The sequence below is a fragment of the Pleurodeles waltl genome, chromosome 1_2, assembly GCF_031143425.1.
Source record: "Pleurodeles waltl isolate 20211129_DDA chromosome 1_2, aPleWal1.hap1.20221129, whole genome shotgun sequence".
Classification (NCBI taxonomy): Eukaryota; Metazoa; Chordata; class Amphibia; order Caudata; family Salamandridae; genus Pleurodeles; species Pleurodeles waltl.
In genome coordinates this window covers 628133949-628155647 of record NC_090437.1, presented here as the reverse complement: position 1 = coordinate 628155647, position 21699 = coordinate 628133949, and the positions used below count along the sequence as shown (strand labels likewise).

General features: G+C 48.3%; 1 protein-coding gene across 20 annotated transcripts in view; it reads left to right on the top strand.

Annotated features, from left to right (window-relative positions):
• Window positions 1-21699, top strand: part of BLTP1 (bridge-like lipid transfer protein family member 1) — a 1779540-nt gene that overhangs the window by 827050 nt on the left and 930791 nt on the right. For all 20 annotated transcript variants that reach the window (XM_069242474.1, XM_069242454.1, XM_069242518.1 and 17 more), the window contains 2 exons: window positions 10236-10447; window positions 14478-14629. In XM_069242474.1, coding sequence (XP_069098575.1) covers window positions 10236-10447; window positions 14478-14629 — 364 coding nt within the window. The remainder of the gene's footprint in view (window positions 1-10235; window positions 10448-14477; window positions 14630-21699) is intronic.

The window sequence follows — 21699 nt, the reverse complement described above, 5'->3', positions numbered from 1 at the left end:
GAGTGTGTATTGCTTTACTGGCTGTGTGTGTGCGCCATAAATGCTTAACACTATCTTTTGATAAGCCTATACTGCTCACCCACACTACCTCAGAAAGAGAGCATTTAGAGGTATTTTACATTTTAACCGCTGTCAGCCAATAAGGGTCAACTGTACTATCTGCATAGTGTACCCTACATTGGTACACTACATAGATAACCAGCTTTCTGCAGTAAGAATGTCTAGTTTGGCATCTAAGGAATTATCATTTGAAACCAATTTAATAGTGAAGTTGTATTTTAAGTCATTTTGGTGCCTCCAGCCTTTATCCTGTCACATAACTAGGTGTAGCTGGCAGTTGGTCTTTGTGTCTTTATTCCAGACAGTGAGACAAAGGAGGAATAGGTGTTGGGAGGCTATGCCATCTCTGACTTGATAGGGGGAGTGAGCAGAGGAGGGGGGAGGGGTGTCACCTACCACACTTGCACATCACAAAGGTACTGCATCAGTACACTCATAAACAGTTTGACACTAGTCTTTTGTGCCCCCAGACAAACTGTGACCAGGACAGGGAGCCATGAAATTCCCAACACCTGGGGGTCAAAACCTCTAGAACCTTCTATTTTAAAGCTGGCACCAAGTATAAATATTGGACCCGAAGACCCAACTCTTTAGTACACTTTTGGACCTATGAAATACTCAAAAGGACTGCTGCTTTTCTGTGCTGCTCTGCCACAAGAAAGACTACTGCTCTACTGCCCAGCTGCTCGGGTGAGATGGACTGGATCTGCATCTTGAACCCAGGACCAACAGAGTGACTTCAAGGGCTAGTTGGCTAGTCCCCTCATCAGAGCCTTAGGACCAGAAAAGGCCCTAACTACATTGAACCCTGCACCTGGACTCTGCCTGCTGTGGGTTCTGCCCTCCCAGTGGTGCCAACTCAGTCCTGGCCCAGTCAAAATGGGTTTGAAGGTGCTCTAGCAGCCCAGCTGTGGTTCCTATCGGAACTGAGGCAAAGCCCCGCAAAGTCTTGCTGCACAGCTGCCGGCCTCATCTGAACTGACATTGAGCAACACAAAGCCTTGCTGCAGAGCTACCAGCTCCATGGGAACCAAAGCAAAGCCACATGAAGCCTTTCCACACAGCTTCATCGGAAATAGTGTGGTATGATGCAAAGCTTCATAAAGCAACGCCGCACAGACAGCACACCAGTGTTTAAGGTACTTTGTTTAGTGGGCCTAACTGGGTCCCTGTATCTGGCCCATGCTCCATCGTAGTTGGCCTAAACTTGTGCCTTTATTCTGCTCCAGTATGACCAGATAACCACAGTTGGCGCTTTGTGCTTCTAAGCACTATTTTTACTTAACTTTTTAAAATTGCATAATTCCAGTTTTCCTATTTGGACTTTTTTGTTTTGGTCTCAAATTATATCTTATATCTTAATCTATTTCCCAGATTTGTGTGAGAATGTTCTTTTATTGTGTTTTCACTTTATTACTGTTTGCAATGCTGCATACATACTGTACACATTGCCTCCACGTTAACCCTGACTGCATTTGTGCTAAGCTACCAGAGGGTTTAGCACTGGTTAATTTGAAATTTGCTTATGACTTTACCCTGACAGAAATTATGGTTGCTGCTCGAGTAGGGTTTAATTATATCTATTATTATTATATAGATTATGTTCTTAATTCAAAAACAAAGTGCAGCATATAGAAGTCTGTACAAAAATGACATCTATCATCTGCCAATTTATTTTCGGAGGAACAGCAAAAATGAAAATGAATCTAGGATCAGTACGTATTTTGGTGCAATACTTTAAAGGCAATGCTTACTTTCTGGCTCCCTGAATCACAAGGGTTGGAAAGCAGTCATTTCTTTTCCCTTGGTCCAGTGATGCTAGAGACCGTCCTAATGGCTCTGAAAAAAGCTCTGTTTGAACAAATTATCAATCAAACAAGTTTGCTTTTCTGGGTCTTTCTGATGAGACAACAAGCAGCTGCTAGGACTTCCGAGGAGTTAATAAGATGATTTGCCGTGGACAGATCAGCATAGCAGCGAGTATTCTAAGTTGCATTACCTGGATAACACAAGCAGAGGAAGGCAAAACAAAGGTTTTCCTGTGGGATAGAGGATGCAACACCCGCTCCCTTGGAAATAGGTGTTACAAAGTTGGGGAGGAGTAGCCTCCCCACGCCACCGACTTGCTTTCAAGGGCTCATTTGGTGCCTATAGGAAGCTGGCCTGGTCTGTGGTGAGCACCTATGTTGATGACGCCCTATACCAGGTCCAGGTATCCCCTATTAGTGGGATGTAGTCAATGTCTAGGAAGCCAGGCTCTCTAGAGGTAGCTATGAATGAGCAGCCGAGGCTTATCTAGGAGACATGCAAGGCTCATGGAACACCACATATAGTCACACAGCACTTACACACATGAAAGAACCACACATTGTTACAAAAATAAAGGTGCTTTATTTTAGTGACACAAATACTAAAATACTATATAGGCAATACTCTATTAGCAGGTGAGTAAACACACTATTTTCTGATAGAGACTTCTAGTTGAAGATTTCTTACCTTAAAATTTCCCCCACGCGTCAGATTGGATCCGGAGAGTTTTCTTAGAGCAGTACCCCTGGTCGCTTTTGGGTAGTGTTGCTTGACTCTTCAGGTGTCGGCATCGTGGTCGCCACCCCGGTGCGCTGGCATCAGTTCTTTTCTTCCGCACCAGCCTACACGCAGATCCGGAGAAGAGCTTCTCCAGTTTTGACTAACTGCAGCACTTTCGTTGATTCGTTTTTGCCGAGTTTTGGATGTGTCAAGGGATGTCCCGTAAGACCAGATTCAACCCATGCGACTCCTGTCATCGTATGGTGTTGGTGACAGATCCGCAGCTTGTGTGCCTTTGTTGTATGGAGCGCAACCGCGACCCAAAGTCGTGCTTTGAGTGCCGGGCCATAAACACGAAGGCTTTGAGGGAGCGTTCTCTAAAGCTCATGCAGCCCGGCACTCGACTATGCATCATTCCTGGTCTTGTTCAAGAAGAAGGTCAGGAGACTGGTTGCAGTCATCACCATCTGGACACTCAGGTCACAAGAAGAATAAGTCGAAGAAGACCAAACGTTCTTCGACTTCACCCCGTCGCTAGGACGACGCGAAGCAGGAAGAGCGTCGTTGTTCTAGGCCTCTGTCTTCAGAGACTCTGTCTGGGTTCGCTCCATGCCTCCTCGACTTTCAGGAAGCTGGCACCACCCCTGCCCAACTCAAGGAATTTTATGAGGATATGCACCTCATATTTGGGCAGACTGACCTCGGGCCCAGGGGAGTTGCTGAGGGCCCCCTTGGGTTCCAAGTCGTCGACTTGGGCCCTGTCTCTGGAGGGCACTTCTGCATCCGCTTCCGAATCCATCTCAACGCTGGTCGTTCCAGCGCAACTTTCCCCGGTGTTGGGCCAGACATCAACGCTCCAGATGTCGGTTGGACCCACAAGCAACGTTGACCCTATACTAATTTCCGACGATCCAGAGCCGCAACGGCGTTGCTCAACGTTCTTCTGGGCCCAGGGTTGATCCTGACCCCTATTGCTATGGGTATGGAGATAGTGCAGAAGGGTCGCTGGACCCTTTAGAATACCAGCCTGACCCTGAAATGGACTGGGTTCAGGATTTGGGTGATGCCAGCGGGTTGGGCACCTCCCCTGAAGCTGGCATGCTTTCTCCTCCCTACCATGGCTACGGAGGAGGGAGTGTCATACTCAATGGTGGTGAGAAGGGCTGCTGAGGTTTTGGACCTCGAAGTTCCTTCTGTGGAGGTCAGGACTAACCTCCTGACCGAGGTGCTTCAGCCTGGGGCCTCCGACTGGAAAACCCTCCTTCTCTTCAATGAAGCCCTTGTGGAGGTCCTTCTGGGTACCTGGTCCAGACCCAGCACAGGGACTCCCGTGAATAGGATGGTTGCCCGCTGCCATCGTCCTGCGCCAACCGACTCAAAATACCTGACCCAACACCTTATGCCTGGCACCGGAATCTGCGGCTGACCTCCTCCAGAACCCGCCCAGACCAGCCACGACTGGTCCACGCTCACCACCGAGGAAACAGTCAACATCATGAACAGCACCCACTCCTGAGTCCACTCGGAACCCTGCCTGCACTACATTTACATCAGAGCCAGCGCATTTATCGCCCCGGAGCTTCGTAACACATTCAACTGCTCCATCAGTACAGGCACCTTCCCCAGGACTGGAAACACGCCAAAATATGCCCTCTCTTGAAGAAACCTTCGGCCGACCCATCAGAACTAAAGAATTTCTTGCCCATCTCGCTGCTACCCTACCCCGCCAAAGTACTAGAGAAAGCAATCCATGCACAACTACGGAATTTCATAGAGGCCAGCAACTCCCTGGACAGCTCCCAGTCCGGCTTCCGCAGCAATCACAACATGGAGACAGCTCTCCTGGCAGCCACTGATGACACCCGAGTACTCCTAGACTGCGGCCACACCGCAGCACTCATACTTCTCGACCTCTCAGCAGCTTTTGACACAGTCTCCCACAGCACTCCGCACACCAGACTCCACGACATAGGAATCCGCGGAAGAGCCCTGGAATGGATCCACTCCTTCCTCTCCAGAAGGACGCAGAGGATCAGACTCCCGCCCTACACCTCCAGACCCACAGGAGTCAACTGCAGAGTTCTCCAAGGGTCCTCACTGAGTCCCACACTGTTCTTGCTGCCATCCTCAGAAGCCACGGTATGAACATCGTGTCATATGTTGATGACGCACAACTCATAATTTCCTTCACCGAAGACCCGGACACGGCCAAAAGGAACTTTCACGTATGAATGGAAGCCGTCACCACCCGGATGAGAGAAAGCTACCTCAAGCTCAACTCCGACAAGACGGACCTCATCATCTTCAGAAATGCCACCTCGGCCTGGGACGACTCCTGGTGGCCCACATCCCTCAGTGCCCCCCACCTCCGCATCGACCGAGCACGCTCACAACTTAGGATTCATCCTCGACTCCTCCCTATCCATGACCCACCAGGTAAACTCTGTTGCCTCCTCCTGCCTGCACACACTCCGCAAACTCCTGAAGATCTTCAGATGGATCCCAGCAAACTGTTGCAGGACAGTCACCCATGGCTTAGTCACGAGCAAGCTGGACTATGGCAACACCCTCTACACCGGCACCTCAACTAGGAACATCAGAAAACTTCAACTCATCCAGAACGCCACCGCCAGACTCATTCTGGACCTCCCTCGCCAAGAACACATCTCCCAACACCTGAGGACCCTCCACTGGCTACTGGTCGAGAAGCGAATCACCTTCAAGCTTCTCACCCACACTGTCAAGGCCATACACAATGCAGGACTAGCTTACCTGTACCACCGCGTCTCCTTCCACACCCCCGCCAGAGCCCTCTGCTCTGCCCAGATGGCCCTGGCCACTGTCCCTCATATCCATAAAACCACCGCCGGAGGATGATCTTTTACCTACACTGCAGCAAAGAGCTGGAACAACCATCCCCTGCACCTCAGACAAAGCCCGTCCCTCACAATCATAACCTCAAGACGTGGTCTTCGGATGAGGCCCCTCCCCCAAGGTCCTTGAGACCCTCACGGGTGAGTAGCTGCGCTTTGCAAAGATTGATTGATTGATCGATTGATGCCTGAGAGCCTTGTCATTCAGGTTTGTCATCCTGTGGCGCATTCCCTATCACTCCCCCGTACAGGGAATCAAAAAGACTGGACAACTTGGGGAAGAAGATGTTTTCTTCTGCCAGTCTACTGCATGGCTTTTGGGTCGTTATTCCCATACTCTCTGGGATACGGTCAAGCAAGTGCTGCCTCAGGTCCCAGAGAAGGCCGGAATTGTTCTCTCCCAAGCTGTTACAGATGGGAGAGATGCAGCGAAGTTCATTATTCGTTGTGGACTAGATACGACCGACTCATTAGGCAGATCGGTTGCATTGACCCTGGCATTGAGATGCCATGCCTGGTTGAGGATGTCTGGCTTCTCTGGGTATGCCCAGCAATCCTTGATGGACATGCCCTTTGAGGGCACCCGTCTCTTCAGAGACAAGGCAGACTCACCGCTCGAGCGCTTCAAGGGTTCCTGGGCTGCAGCTCAGTCCCTTGACCTAGCAGCTGCTCCTCGCCCCCAACAGTCTGCCTTTCGCCCCATTTGTGGCTATGGAAGGGATACCCAACCGCTTTCCTTTCTACCTAGCCACTGACCTGCATATGATGTACAGCCCCTGTGCGGACACGGGATCCCGCGAGCTTGTGGATCAGGGAGTCAGGGGACCGCCCAGTCCACCCCGCCCCCTCCTCGACCTCCAAGCCTTCCTAGTCCATCGGAATATCCAGGACCAGTTGGCGGCAGGATTCACCATCACCTGCCCCACTGGGAATGCATTACCACGGACAGGTGAGTGCTACAAATCATCTGAATGGGCTACTCCCTCCCCTTCCAGACTTCTCCTCCAGCCATTCCACCATCATTCGATCCTCTATCGGAGGATCATATGGCACTTCTCCGCGAGGTCAGGGCTCTCTTGGCCAAGGGAGCCATAGAGAGGGTCCCTGCACCAGAAGTAGGTTGTGGTTGTTATTCCCGCTACTTTCTGGTGCCCAAAAAGGACAAGGGCCTTCGCCCTATCCTAGATCTCCGGTCCCTCAATCTCTTCCTCAAGAAGGAGAAGTTTAATATGCTAACTCTAGCTCAGGTTCTTTTTCCCCTTACCCTGGCGACTTGATGGTAGCATGAACTTGCAGGATGACAATTTCACATTCACACGTTACTTGCGATTTGTGGTAGGTCACAAGCACTTTCAGTTCACTGTGCTCCCCTTTGGCCTTACCAGTGCCCCTCGGGTGTTCACAAAAGTGATGGTAGTAGTTGAAGCTCATCCATGCAGGTTAAGGGTTCCAGTCTTCCCCTACCTCGACGACTGGCTGTTGAAGGCGAGGCGAACAGAAAGTCATCTCCCAACTCCTGACTACGGCGAACATTCTTCATTCACTGGAGTTCACCATAACTGTGCCGAAGTACCTAACTCCCTCTCAAACTCTCCATTTCATCAGAGCTGTTGTGGACACAGTGCAGTTTCTGGCTTATCCTCCCAAAAAGCGAGTCCAGGATATTCGGGCTATGATACTGATGTTTCAGCCTCTGTCCTGGATTTCGGTGAGAATGATTTTGAAGCTGCTGAGCCTCATGGCCTTGTGCATCCTGCTGGTCCAATATGCCAGATGGCAATTGCAGGCTCTGTAGTGGGACCTGAAGTTCCAGTGGGCGCAGCATTAGGGGAATCTCTCCGATATGGTTCAGATCTTGAAGAGAACTGCAAAGGACCTGCAGTAGTGGTTGTTGAATCCAGATTGGGTCAACAGCAGATCCCTCTCCCTTCCCAAACCAGATCTCACAGTAGTGACAGACGCGTCACTCCTGGGATGGGGCGCCCACGTGGGAGAGGCGGAGATCAGTGTCAAGAGGCTCTTCTCCTCTGGACAAGGCTGGAACACCAGTGCATTTCTCTGGTGGTTCAACATCTGGCGGGCGCTCTCAACGTAAGAGCAGACCAACTCAGCTGTCGATGCATAGTCAATCACAAACGGTGTCTCCATTCGGAGGTGGCACAAGGTCTCTTTCAGCAGTGGGGAGAGCCTTGGTTAGATCTGTTCACCTCTGCATAGAACGTACAGTGTCAGCTGTTTTGCGCATTGGAGTTTCCAAGGTGGCACTCTCTCAACAACCCTTTTCATCACGAGTGGAGCTCAGGCCTCATACCATTTCTGCCCAGAGATCTGAATAAGATCAGGCAAGACCGGGCTTAAGTAATCCTGGTGGCTCTGAACTGGGCACAAAGAGTATGGTATCCGGAATCTCTAAGTATGGCCATTGACCCTCCATTCAGACTGCCTTTGCAGGAGGATCTTTTGTCGCAGCAGCAGGGGATGGTTTTCCACCCAAACCTGTCCAGTCTCCACCTTCTTGCGTGGAGATTGAGAGGCAGCAGTTGACAGCTTTCGACCTTCTGCTCGAAGTCTGTGATTTTATTTTTTTGGTAGCCAGGCATCCCTCTAACAAAACAGTATACCCCTGTCATAGAAACAAATTTGTGGCATGGCGTACTAACAAGTCTGTTGAGCCCCTTTCTGCACGTCTGTCAGAGGTTCTTTTGTCATGCCCAGCTGGTCTCTGCTTTTGTCGCCCTTAAAGTTTATCTGTCTGCCATCTCTGCTTTCCTCAGGCTACCAGATCAGCCCTCCTTGTTTAAGTCTCCTATTGTTGGAGGGTTCCTCAAAGGTCTTACCCACATGTTTCCACCTTCCCTGTTCAAAATGCCCTGTAAGATTTGAACTTGGTACTCACTTACCTCATGTGTGCTCCCTTGGAGCCCCTTCATAATTGTCCTCTTCAGGTTCTCACTTGAAAGACAACCTTTCTTGTAGCCATCACTTCTGCTTGTAGAGTGAGTGAACTGCAAGTTGTTTCTTGTAAGCCACCTTTTATCTCTGTCCATCCTGACAAAGTGGTGCTTCGTACCAGGGCTCTATACTCCCTTCCTAAAGTGGTCACGCCCTTTCATAAAGGCCAATCCATCACCTTTCCTACTTTTTATGCATCCCCACATCCTTCTCATGAAGAGGAGAGACTCCACTGTCTGGATCCTAGAAGCGCATTGCCGTTCGACCTCAATCGTACCAAAGACTTCCAGGTGGACTATCAACTCTTTGTTGGTTACGTGGGTGTGAAAAAAGGTTGGACGGTGCAGAAATGGACCGTCTCTAGAAGGGTTGTTCTCTGCTTCAAAATGTGCTAGGCTTCGGCTAAGAAGCAACCCCCGGCGAGTTTGCATGCTCACTCTACCAGAGCAACTGCCGCAACCACTGCGTTAAAACATGGAGTTCCAGTCCTGGTTGTATGCCAGGCAGCAAAGTAGTGGTCCCTGCAGACATTCACTAAATATTAGTGCCTGGACTTTCAGGACGGAGGGACGGCTACTTTGGCTGTTCGGTCCTGCAGGACTTCTTAGTATGATCTTGTTTCGCAGACCCACCTCCAGGGACGGTATTGCTTGGGTATCTATTCTAAGGTAAGGAATCTGCAACTAGAAGTCTCTATCAGATGAACAAGTTACTTACCTTTGTTAATGAATTATCCAATAGAGACATATTCTAGTTACAGATTGCTTACCAACCCATCCAGCCTCCCTGATCCCCAAACTGATTTCTAGGGGCAGGGACTCCCTTGCAGGGCCCTAGTTCTGGCGCATCAGATTCAATGTTCTTCATGGCTCTTCTGGCATGGGAAGTCATGAAAAGAAACTGGCATCAGCGCACCAGGGTGGTGCCTATATACGACTGTGACATCATCACAGTAGCAATGATGCCAACGACAGACATGGAGTTGACTGACGGCGCGCAAGAGTACTGCTTGAAGAAAATCTGCAGATCCAGTCTGATGCCTGGGGGAAATTCTAAGGTAAGGAATCTGCAACTAAAATATGTCTCAAACAGTTAATTTGTTACCAAAGGTAAGTAACATGTTCTACAAGTTTTTTGATATTCATTAAAACTGCACCTTGATCTCTCTCCATGGATATAGTATGCCATTGAAGATATGGCAGATTTTATTTGAGGAAGAATGTTGTAATACCCTGTGGATTGTTGTGTTCAGAGATTGATTTCTGCAGTAATACCCAATTCTAGAGCTGATAGCTCATGATAGTGCCATGATAATATACCCGGTAATTGCAGGTGTGGTAATCATGGTCTTGTTGGGTATTTGCATTATGAAATGAAAATGGTATTAAGGTTTTCTGCTCTTGACATTGGGTATGTTCAGAGGGGCTTGATAGCAGGAATGTGAGCAGCACCTATGTTCTTAGGTTATTAGCCATCTGTCCTTATTTTCCTTCTGCAGACCTTTTTCTACAGTTTTCCATTACTTTTTTTGTGATTCCTTTACATGGTGAAGGGAGCACGTAAGCCACTGACCACAGTATTTTTCTTTTTCTCTGTTTCTAACTGAAAGGATTGTAACCTGAAGAATGATTTTCTCTTTTGTACGTTCCATAACCCTCTCACTTTACTTCCACAGCCTTATTGCTGTGTTTATAGAGCCTTAGATTGTACATTATCTATTCATGTTTCATCTGTTATATGTTCTACACATAAATAACTTTCATTTTTGTATTGCCATATAATTAACAATAGATTTTTCTTTCTTTTCCTTATTTTACCTAGGAGGAAGGCAGTCTGGTGCCATGTTGTATAGCGCTTTTGGAGTTATGGGAAAATCAGACACAAATGAGAAAGATGCATTGTTTAAGTCCAACATTTCTTCAGATTCTCCCACTGGTAGTGGTTATAGCACGGATATGTCGGATGATAACATTCCTGTTGATGGAGTAAGTGCTTCGTCAGACATAAACGGAAATTCAATTACTGATGAGCAGGTAAGTAGCACAAAAATACTTAATAAACCTAAATAAACATAGCAAAGGTTACTTTCTGCACCTTGAAATCTGAATGATTCATTTTGGTTTGAGTAATTCATTTTATTTATCAGTTGATTGTAGGAAAGTGCCACATTTCTGGCATACTTACCCCCACTTTTTGCCTGATGTCAGTGTGTTTATACTATAGTTCACTGGGATCCTGCTCACCGAGACCCCAGTGACTGTGGTCTCTCCCCTAAATTTGGTTGTTTGGTAACTTTTTACACCACAATTGGCATAGCAGTGCACCCATGTAAGATCCTAGTATATGGTACTTAGGTACCCAGGGCATTGGTACACCAGGGGTCCCCCATGGGCTGCAGCATGTATTGTGTCATCCATAGGAGCCCATGCATGCTGTGTCTGCAGGCCTGCCATTGCAGCCTGCATGAAATGGTGCATGCACCCTTTAACCAACCACCAAATCTGACCACTGCATGTGGTCATTATAAGTTGACCCCTCTGGTAGGCCCTTCAGGCCCAGGGCAAGTTGCATGTCTCTAAGTGTGAGGGTACCACTGCATGCAACACAAAAGGATGATGGACGGAGTGCTGAACAATTCAAACACTCACCCCCAGTCACAGATCTGGGTTTAATCCATTGTTTGCCCCTACAGACCCCAGGGCTATTCCTGGACTCTGTAAGTGCAGGGAAGCCATCTTAAGGTATGTGGTGGACACTGGTCAACACAGGTGGTCTGACTACATAATGGCTTCTCTGAACCTAGGCATGTTTGGTATCAAACTTGTTGGAACCATGCATCTGCACTGATTCCAGTGTTAGTTGCATGATACCATGTACTCTGGGGATTCCTTAGAGGATTCCCCCAGTTATGCCTTTGTTGCCTTATGGGGTCTAGCTGCCAGCCCGCGCTGCTGATGACACCTGACACTGTTCTGGCCCCCTGCTGGTGGGCCAGGCTCAGGCCAGAGAGGCAGAACAAAGGATTGTGGGGGGTGGGGGTGACCACCCCCCTGTCCAGCCCCTCCCCTAGGGAGGTGCACAGAACTCTGCCTGGTGGCCACTTGATTCTGCCATCTTGAAAATAAGATGGGCAGAGGACCCTTGGAGCATCTGACTAGTTAGGCCAGGTAGATGAAGTCCCTGACCCCCTCTAGTAGGTGGGTCACTGCAGAGAGTGACCAACCCCCTTTTAGTGTTACTTAAGGGCTCTCTCACAGACGGGGTCCTCAGGTTCTTCGAGCAAGACTCTGCAAGTCATCTTCTGCTCTCAGCCTCTGGAACCGCAGCTCGTCTGCTGTGGAACTGAAACACGTCTGCTTCAGATGGGAAGGCTCCCATTGCAGCATTATTTCTCCAGATCCTGCAGGAATTCTGTAACTTCCAAGGCTGTGCATCCTCCAGGGTCACAAGGACTCTGTTTGCACCAGACCAGGAAGCACGAATGAATGGAGTGAAGGAGTCACTCCCCTACATCCTCAGGCACCTCAAGACAAATCCGACTGGCTGGTGGGGTTTGCTGTTCATGGACATCTGAAGATCCTACTTTAGAAGTGGTGAGTCTATGGCCTCCTCCGGTCCTGCTTGTCTTCTAACCAACTTGGGAGACTGTGGGCCCCTGCACCTATCACTGGACTGGAACCCCTCTGCACTGCAACTGTTGCACTTTCCAAGGCTTATTGACTCTTCCTCTGGGAAATCTTCAGGCACCAAGGAGCCCCATTCTCCAGCACTCTGCAACGTGAAGATCGGTCCTTGTCCTGCATCTCTTGCGACCTGGGACTTCCAGTTTTGTGTGCTAGTGAGGCCTCCTTGTGACCCCCTCTGTCCATCGCCTGTGGGTTACTCGTGGGGGCTCCATCGACTTCTGCTGGCCGTCCTGTGTACTGAGGGCCAGCCATGAATCCCCCGCCTGGTTAGAGTATCCAGGACCTTGCTGGTCCCTAAAACTTTGCAAACTCTTCTTCAGCTCCTGTTTGTATTTGCCTGTGCTTGTTGGTGACCTGCCTGGTCACAGACCCTCTTGCAACCCAGGGACTGTCGAGTGACAGTTCAAAGGTGACTCCTGGGATCTTCTGCAGCTCCTGGACCCCGCAGCTGAACAACGTCTTCCACTGACTTACAGGAACTTCACCTTCAGGAATATGGGCAATGCCACCTGCACCACCTGGTCACCTCCAAGGGTTCTGGACTCTGTCCCCTTCCTTTGTACGTCCTCCACATATGGAATCCGACCCTTGGTTCCGACCCTTGGTTCCACCGACCTGGTCCATGGGTCGTGATAGCAGATGGACAAATTGAGTCACTAATTTGCATTCCACTTTTTTTTAGTGTATTGTTTGGCCCTGGGTATTGTTATTCTATTTCTGATGGTTATTTTGTGTACATATTTTGAGTATGTATCCCCAAATAGAGCTATACCAATGCTAGTTTAGTAGTAGTGCTTTAAAAAAGTATCCTTTATTTTTGCAACACTTTTGTAGTTCTTTCTTGAGAGTGAGCTACTATGTCACCACTGTGGTATTGTAAGTGCTTTACATTCCTCATGGATAAACTTTAGCTGCTTGCCTCAGTTACCCACTAGAGAGCATTTGCTATCTGGACACCTATTCACTATCAATAAGGGTTGCCTGGACTCAGTATATGGTGCCACACCATAGGTGTACACCATAAACAGAGCCAGCCTCCTACATTGGTGGTGCAGCGGTGGGATAAGATACTTTCATTGCTTTACCACTTGGTCAGCAGTGACTTTCCATAAGAAAGATCACTACTAACTATTGATTACATACTACACTAGTAACTGCAGGAAATCCTAAACTTTTGCCTGGGTAGTCAGGGGTCTAGCATAGCCCTCTCTCCAAGCCTTTTTAAAGGTTAGGGACTGAGAGTAGGTAGGTGCAACACATACACTACTCTAAGACCAAATCTTTAGTTGAGGGATCTGACCAGACTAAGGAGTCTAGATATGGATACCCTAGGTTCAAGGAACTTAGGGCCCGATGCACAGCTAGGAAACTCAAGACAGGTATTAACCCCAACAAAACTAGTCTCTTAAATCTACTTATTCAGGATGACATACAGCATCATGATAGGGAGAGGGAATCAGATGAAGAGATTGAACCCCCAAAGTTGGAAAGGGAGGTACCAGGTACTTCCTCTGACCCCACTGGACAAAACTAAGAGGATTCTGTGGAAACCTTGAAACTCCAGTTAGCTGTGTTGCTACACAAGAGTGGGTTGCAGCAGTAGCCCCACTTTTACTCCCTTAGGGTTGGTAAAGAGATTACCCAGGAGGAGTGTGTCTGCCTCATCCTCAGTTTCCCTTGCCTCAGCTTAGGTGTACACCATAAACTGAGCCAGCTTCCGACAAAAGGTATTTCAGTTAAAGAAAGGGTAAAAGAGTTCTTTGTGGTGACCAACAGGTGGTGAATTTGCTTACGATCATATGGGTTTGGGGATCATCATCTTATGCAGTGATCGACCCTGAAAGTAGTCTTTTTAATAAAAAACGTGGAGGTTACATATGTGAAAGTTTAAAGACATATACTTACTAGAACTAACGCAATCGAAAGGCATTATTACATGTAAAGCATTAGTAGTCAGGTTGGTTAAGCCACACAAGTTGTGAGACAGCACACTCAGGTCGTGAGAGACAAACTAGCATTAACAATCGTAATCCTAGCTACGTTTATTTGGCCCCATACAGCTTGTTGAAATTGAACCTTAGCTTCATAGTTCCAGAATAAAATGTGATGTTTACAACATTTAGGGATATATTCTGAAAACTAAATAAATGGGTATGACACAGACATTTGCCTATGCCAGTATTAAAGTCAACAAGTGCAATTTTATCCCCTCAATCAAACATCCGGACTAGACATTATATACTCACTACATGTATCTTCATGTTTTCTTCCCAAAAATTGGCCATCTTAATGTACATTTCTTCATAGTACAGTTATTGACAATTTTGTAACTAGGTAATATGCTGCTTTGTGTTATTTTATTTGTGCTTCGTCGTAGGATGAAGGCGTTGAATCGGATGATCTGAAGAAGGACCTGCCGCTGGTCCCTCCTCCTCCTGATTCAAGCAGCATGAAGCTCACTATCAAGGAGATCTGGTTCAGCTTTGCTGCACCCACCAATGTGCGCTCTCCTACCCATACATTTACTAGGTGTGTAGAATCCCCACAAGTTAGTAATCCAATGTATAGTAAAAAGATAATAATAAAATATTTTAAAATGCTTTTGCACTGTTTTATAGTTCATAATTTTATATTTTCTCAGTTGCATGCAATCACCAGAAAAAGCAGAGATTTTATTGTTTCTTTGATATCTCGTGGTCGTTCATCTGCAAGTTTCCAGGAACCCACTAGCAACCTTGATGTAAAGTATCCCACAGCATCACTGGTAGTATCCGTGCACATTCTCTCTTAAATACACCAGATAGCTTTCATAGATGAGCATCATACCTCTTTACTCATTTCCCTGCAAAGAGAGGAAAGCTAATGGTAGAGCCCCCAACCCTGTTTCACACAGCTTCCTAAATGCCTAAAATGTGAACAGTGTTAACCTCTTGCGGATGCAACTGGAAAATCTTCCAAAAGGTAGTGCTACCATAATTCCACCTTTCTTCACACTCCCAGCATCTTGTGGCTCCAGACCACGGAAACCCAACACTTCTCTTCACTGAATATAAAAATGCTGCATTTGTCATACGTTTGCAACACAGATTTGCCACTTTTCCCCCGTCTGGGTTATCAGGCCTAGGTTTCTTTTTTCTGCTTCTTTGGGTTGGATGGTTTTCTGCAGTTATCCTCTGAGATGTCACATGGTATCTTCCAGCTTTGAGAAGGAGCGTGGTTAGATCTTTTTGCCACTTCAGCAAAGATGCAATGTCAGAACGTTTGAATGCAGGAGTTTCCAAGAAGCTCTTTCTTACAGACACGTTCCAGACAGAGTGGAGCATGGGACTCCTGTACACCCTCCCACTGGTACCTCTATTGCCCAGATTACTAATAACCTGGCCCTATTGGGCAAGGTAATAGTCGTACCTGGAACTTCTGGGTATGAGTATCTGGCTTACTATCAGGTTCACGCTTTGTGAGGACCTCATGTCACAGCAGTAGGCCTGGATCCTGCATTCAAATGTAAACAATTTGCACTTCCATGCATGGAGATTGAGTGGTAACAGTTGACAACATTCAGTTTTCCCCCCAGAGTTGTAGCTGTTATTTCAGCTGTCAGGCATCCTTCTGATAAATCTATCTATGCCGACGGATGTGACAAGCTTGTAGCCTGTTTTGGAAACCCACAATACCGATCCATTGCAGGCCAAATTGTTGGATTGCTATAGTTCATTCTATCTCTGGCCTTACAAAGACTTTCATCCTTTTTACGTTTACAAGGCTAGCCATACCTGCTAAAAGCACCCATTGTGATGAGATTGTTCAAAGATTTTACCCTTTTATTTCCTCCAAAAGCCTTTGGGGGTCATTCCGACCTTGGCAATGCGGCCACACTCACGCGGCCCCCATTATGACATTCCCGCTGGGCTGGCGGGCGCAAACCAAGTTTGCGCCCGCCGGCCCAGCGGGAATGAGGCCGCAACATAGGAGCCGGCTCCTAATGGAGCCGGCGGTGTTGCGGCCGTGCGACAGGTGTAGTTGCACCCGTCGGGCTTTTCACTGTCTGCTATGCAGACAGTGAAAAGCTGGCCGGGCCCTGTTAGGGGGCCCCTGCACTGCCCATGCCAGTGGCATGGGCAGTGCAGGTGCCCCCAGGGGCCCCAGGACACCCCTTACCGCCAGCCTCTTCCTGGCGGCCGCCAGAAACAGGCTGGCGGTAGGGGGGTCATAATCCGCAGGGCAGCGCTGCAGCGCTGCCCTGGCGGATTATCACAGCTGGGGCTAAAACGGCGGTAAACCGCCGGCCCCGGCAGTGCGACCGCGGCGCTACAGCCGCGGTCGTACTAGGCCAGGAAGCACCGCCAGCCTGTTGGCGGTGCTTCCGTCATTTTAGCCCGGGAGGTCTCGGACCGCCAGGGTCAAAATGACCCCCTTTGTGATTTCACAGTTGGATCTTAATTGAATTCTCACTTTTCTCATGTATGCACAATTCAAACCCATGCACAGCTGTCCATTACACCTCTTGACTTTAAAGAATGTTTCTGGTTGTAGTGACCTAAACTTGTTGTTTAAGCAAACTTTAAGCTCTCCTGGTGCAGCCACCTCATACCACCTTTTTGTCCAGACAGATTGGTACTGCAGACCGTCAGCTTTTTTTGGCTAAAGTTGTTACGGCTTTAAATGTTAGACAATCTATCACTCTCTCAACGCTTTTTGCCCCACATCACCCTTTAAAAGAGGAGGAGAGACTCCACTTGCTGGATCCCAAAAAAACGTTGCATTTCGATCGCACCAAGGCCCATTGTATGGTTGATCAGCTGTTTGTAGGTTCTCCTTGCCGAAGAAAGGCAAGACAATGCACAGCAGTTTCACAGGAGATAGTCCTTTCCATCAACATCTGCTTTACCAAGAAAGCAGCCTCTTGAGAGCCCACTCCATCAAAGCTAAGGCTGCTATCATTGTGCTAGCATGAGGAGTGACTGTATTTGACATATGTCAGGTTTCAACATGGGCACCAGTACACATTTACAAGGATTACAGCTTTGGTTGTCTAGTCCACTGAAAAGGCATTTTGCTTGTTTGATGCTGCAGGACTTAATGATTTGAGCCATTCCACAGAACCACAATCTTGGGAGGCACTACACTGGTACTTATTGTAAGGGTGAGGAATCTGCATTTAGATGTATCTATTAGAAGTTAGTTACTTGCCTTCAGTAACATTCTTTGTGGTCAATACTCTGTTTCACCACATATTCTTCACTGTCCTCTCACCTCCCTATTCTGTAGGTTGGTCACCCTTTCAGTCTGAAATGGTTTCAAACTAGGGCTCTGCACACTGGTATCAACTGACTTTTGTGGGGCTCCACATCTGAGGTCCGGGATAAAGTCAAGAAAGAAACTGATGTCAGCATGCAGGCATGGTGTTTACATGTGGCTCTGTTTGTTACTTCTGTGGTGGGACACAGTCAGCTTGGAGCCGCACAGCGCCACCTTCCTGTGTACGGTAGAAGTGCTGTAAAATCTTCCGGATCCTGTCTGACGCCTGGGGATGTTCTAAAAGTTAGGAATCTGCAGGTAGGTAGAGCATCGACCAGAAAAAGCATTACCGAAGGTAAGTACCTTGTTCTTCTTGTCTACCTGCGCTAAGTCTCTGACGTTCCTGTCCCGTTAGATCACATATGGGCCATCAGTAAGTCTGCAATCAGTTATTCTGGGTTAATGAATGAGAAGCAGCCTGCAGTTATTAGATAACTCCTCTAGAGTGTACTGTTTGTTCACATATGGCAAGAGAGTTCTGTGTGCCATTTCACAAATGTAGATGCTGTTGGATGTCACCATTGGCACAGGATACATAGGGTTGCTATTGCAAGAGCAGTAGCTAACCATCTATGTTAATAAATTGTCAAAATGGTCAAGACACTAATGTGTAATAGTCCTAGGTCTGCTGGTGCACGTATTGGGATAGACAGATTAGTTATTTATTTTCCTGCTTCTATCCAATATTGGGCCAGGGGGGTACTTTGCCACAGAAGATAGTATAAGTCACATCTGGTGGCCTTACAGCACCAACAGTCGGAGTGTGGTAATAGGTATACCACGTGTCATCTAGAGTGGGACCATTACCAACTGCGTAGTACTTTAAAAAATAATTCGTTTTGCCTCCGTAAAGTATTTGCCATTGTTTACATTAGTTTTGTACAGTCTGCATCCTGATATTTCATTTGAAATAACTAGCTCACTCATCTGTCCTACAAAACTGCCATATGTATTGTGTAATAGCTATAAGTATTGCCATCAGGATGATTTTGAAAGTGGTATTTGTAGGAAAGGATGATCTTTCTAGCATAGTTACTCCCACTTTTTGCCTGATGGCAGTGTGTTTAGACTGTAGTTCACTAGGATTATGCTAACCAGGACCCCAGTGTCTGTGCTCTCTCCTCTAAATGTGGTTGTTTGGTAACTGTTTACGCCCACATTTGGCTTTTTTGTGCACTCATTTAAATCCCTAGTATGTGGTACTTAGGTACCCAGGGCATTGGTACACTAGGGGTTCTCTATGGGCTGCAGCATGTATTGTGCGACCCATGGGAGCCCATGCAAACTACGTCTGCAGGCCTGCCATTGCAGCTTGTGTGAAATGGTGCATGCACCCTTTCACCACAGATATGAGACTTGCCTTATATCCTGGTACCCTTCTGGTAGACCCGTCAGCCCAAGGGCAGGGTGCGTCTCCCTAAGTGTGATGGTACCCTTGCATGAGCAGGGTGCCCCTACAAACCCCAGACTCCAATCCTTGGACTTTGTAAGTGTGGGAAGCCATTTTAGGGTAGGTAGTGGACACTGGCCAACACGAGTGGTACAACTATATAATGGCTTCCCCAAACCTAGGCATGTTTGGTATCAAACATGTTGAAATCATGCAGCTACACAGATTCCAGTACTAGTTGCATGATCCCGTGTACTGTGGGGGTTCCTTAGAGGATACCCCAGTTCTGCCTGTGCAGCCTTATGGAGTCTGGCTGTCAGCCCACACTGCTGCCGACCCCAGACAGTGTTCTGCCCTCCTGCTGGTGAGCCTGGTTCAAGCAGAGGAAGGCTGAACAAAGAATTTCCTGCAAGGGAGAGGTGTGACCATCTCCCCCTATGTAGGGGATGGGGTGGAGTGGCCTCTGAGCACCACCAGACTGCTTGGAAGGGCACATTTGGTGCCCTCTTTGCATAATCTGGTTTGCATCTGTTCAAACCCCCAGTTTCTGCTCTGGCACGAAACTGCACAAAGGACAGGGGAGTGACCACCCTTGTCCAGCTCCTCCTCTGAGGAGGTGCACACAGCTCTGCCAGGTGGCCACTGGATTCTGCCATCATGAAAATAACATGTACAGAGGCCCCTGGGAGCACCTGACTGGTTAGGAGAGGTAGAAGACGTCCCTGACCCCCTCTGATAGGTGGTTCACTTCAGAGATTGGCCAACCCCCTTTTAGAGTTACTTAAGGGCTCCCGTGAGGGTGGGCCCTCATATTTGTCAAGCGAGGCTCTACAGGGAACTCTCTGCAAGACATCTTCTGCTCCTGGCCTCTGTAGCCACTGCTGGTCTGCTTTGGAACCAAAACACGTCTGCTTCTGTGGGGAAGGCTCCCATAGCAACATTATTTCTCCGGATCCTGCAAGACCTCTGCAACATCCAAGACTATGCATCCTCCTGGGTCACAAGGACTCTGTTTGCACCTGGAAGCACAAAGGAATCTTTATTTCTAGAACCAAAAGGATCCTTGCTATAGGAAAGTACAGTTTCTAGAGTGTATCACTTTTGAGTATTAAATGCACTTTGATTGTAAATCACGGTTCATACAGGTTTCAAGTAAGTAATAACTTCCAAAATCAAAAGTATACACTTAGTGCAAATATCATTGAAGGCAATGCAGTCCTAGAGGGGGAAAGTACATACACAGTTTAAAGAGTACTCGACTAATGGTCCCAGTCTTCGAGGGTTAGGTTGTCCATGGGGCAAGGTTCAAGTTAACACCAAGAGTGCACTCACCCGAAACACAGGGCCTCTGGATGAAGAGGTCAAAGTTGGTGTTGAGTGCCCATTGTAAATCAGTGAAGACTGGGGGCACTTACAGGAGAACGGTTTGCAGGTCACGGGCCCGAGGAAGTTTAGATGAGCACCAGGGGGGGCCACAGTGGAGCAGCAAACATATACCGTAAGTGGCACGGGGGCAGTCGGGTTCAGGATGCAAACACAGCATCGGGCGCCCAATGCAGTTCTATGAGGATCGCTGTTTGCACAAAGAGGATGCAGGCTTGAACCAGGGAGGTCCGTGAGGTGAACCAGTGGCTGGACAGGTAAGTTGAGGAGCCACTGGAGGTCGGTGGACCATTGGCTGGATTCCCCAAGGCCAGGGGGTTGCGGGTGCAGGGTTACCTTTAGGCGTCAGAAAACTTCACTGGGGTTGGTCGCTGTCAGGGGGGTCCTCTGAATTCAGGCTGAAGGTGTTGTTGTGTTGGTCAGGAGGGGTCAACCCACAGTGGACTCGGGTTGGAATCACGTGGGGGGGACCTTCTCTGGACCAGCGGGCCACCTGGACACGGGCCGTGGGCATCTGGTGCAGAGTGGGCAGGACTCGCAGATCCGGAGGGCTCTAGAGTCCTTGTTGGATGTTTCTTTATGGACAGGGCCGCTGTCCACAGAAGAATTTGGTCTTTAGGGTAGGCAGGTAGTCCTCTGGGGGTTTGTAAAGGTTGCTGGGCCTGCAGGACAAGTCGTCTTTTTGTAGCAGAGTCTTGAACCTGCAGAGAGGCCGGTAGGACTGGGGACAAGTCAGTTGTCATCTGGAGTCTTCACTGCTGGTGCAGCTCTTCTGTCCTTCTTTGAGGTTGCCAGAAATCTGAAGAGCAAGATTCATGGGTGCCCCTAGAAACTAGATTTAGGGGCATTACAGGGGTCAGAGGGCAGTAGCCAGTGGCTACTGACCCTGTGGGTGGCTACACCCTTTCTGTGCCTGCTCCCTTTAGGGAGGGAGGCACATTGCTAACCATATTGACCATCTTCCTCCAAAACAAGATGGAGGATTCTGCAAGAAGGGGGGGGGGGATCACCTCAGCTCTGGGCACCATAGGGATGTTCCGGCTGGGGTGGACACTCCTCCTTGTGCTTTCTTATTTTCCCGTCAGACCTGCTGCCAAAAGTGGGGCTTGGTCCGGGGGGCAGGCATCTCCACTCACTGGAGTGCCCTGGGTAAGCATAACAAAGGGAAGGAGCCTTTGAGGCTCACTGACAAGTGTTACTGTTCCTGCAGGGGTTAGGTGTGAAGCACCTCCACCCAGAGCAAGCTTTGTATCTGACTTCTGAGAGCACAAAGGCTCTCACCCCATGGGGTCAGAAACTTGTCTGGTGGAGGCAGACTGGCATAGATTGGTCAGCCACACACTAGAGAGTTGAGCGAATTTCAGGGGCCATCTCTAAGATGCCCTCTGTGTGCATTTACAATAAATCCAACTGTGGCAGAAGTGTGGGTTTATTGAGCTGAGAAGTTTGAAACAAAACTTCCCAGCATTCAGTGAAGCTATCATGGAGCTGTGGAGTTTGTTGTGACAAACTCCCAGCCCATTTACTC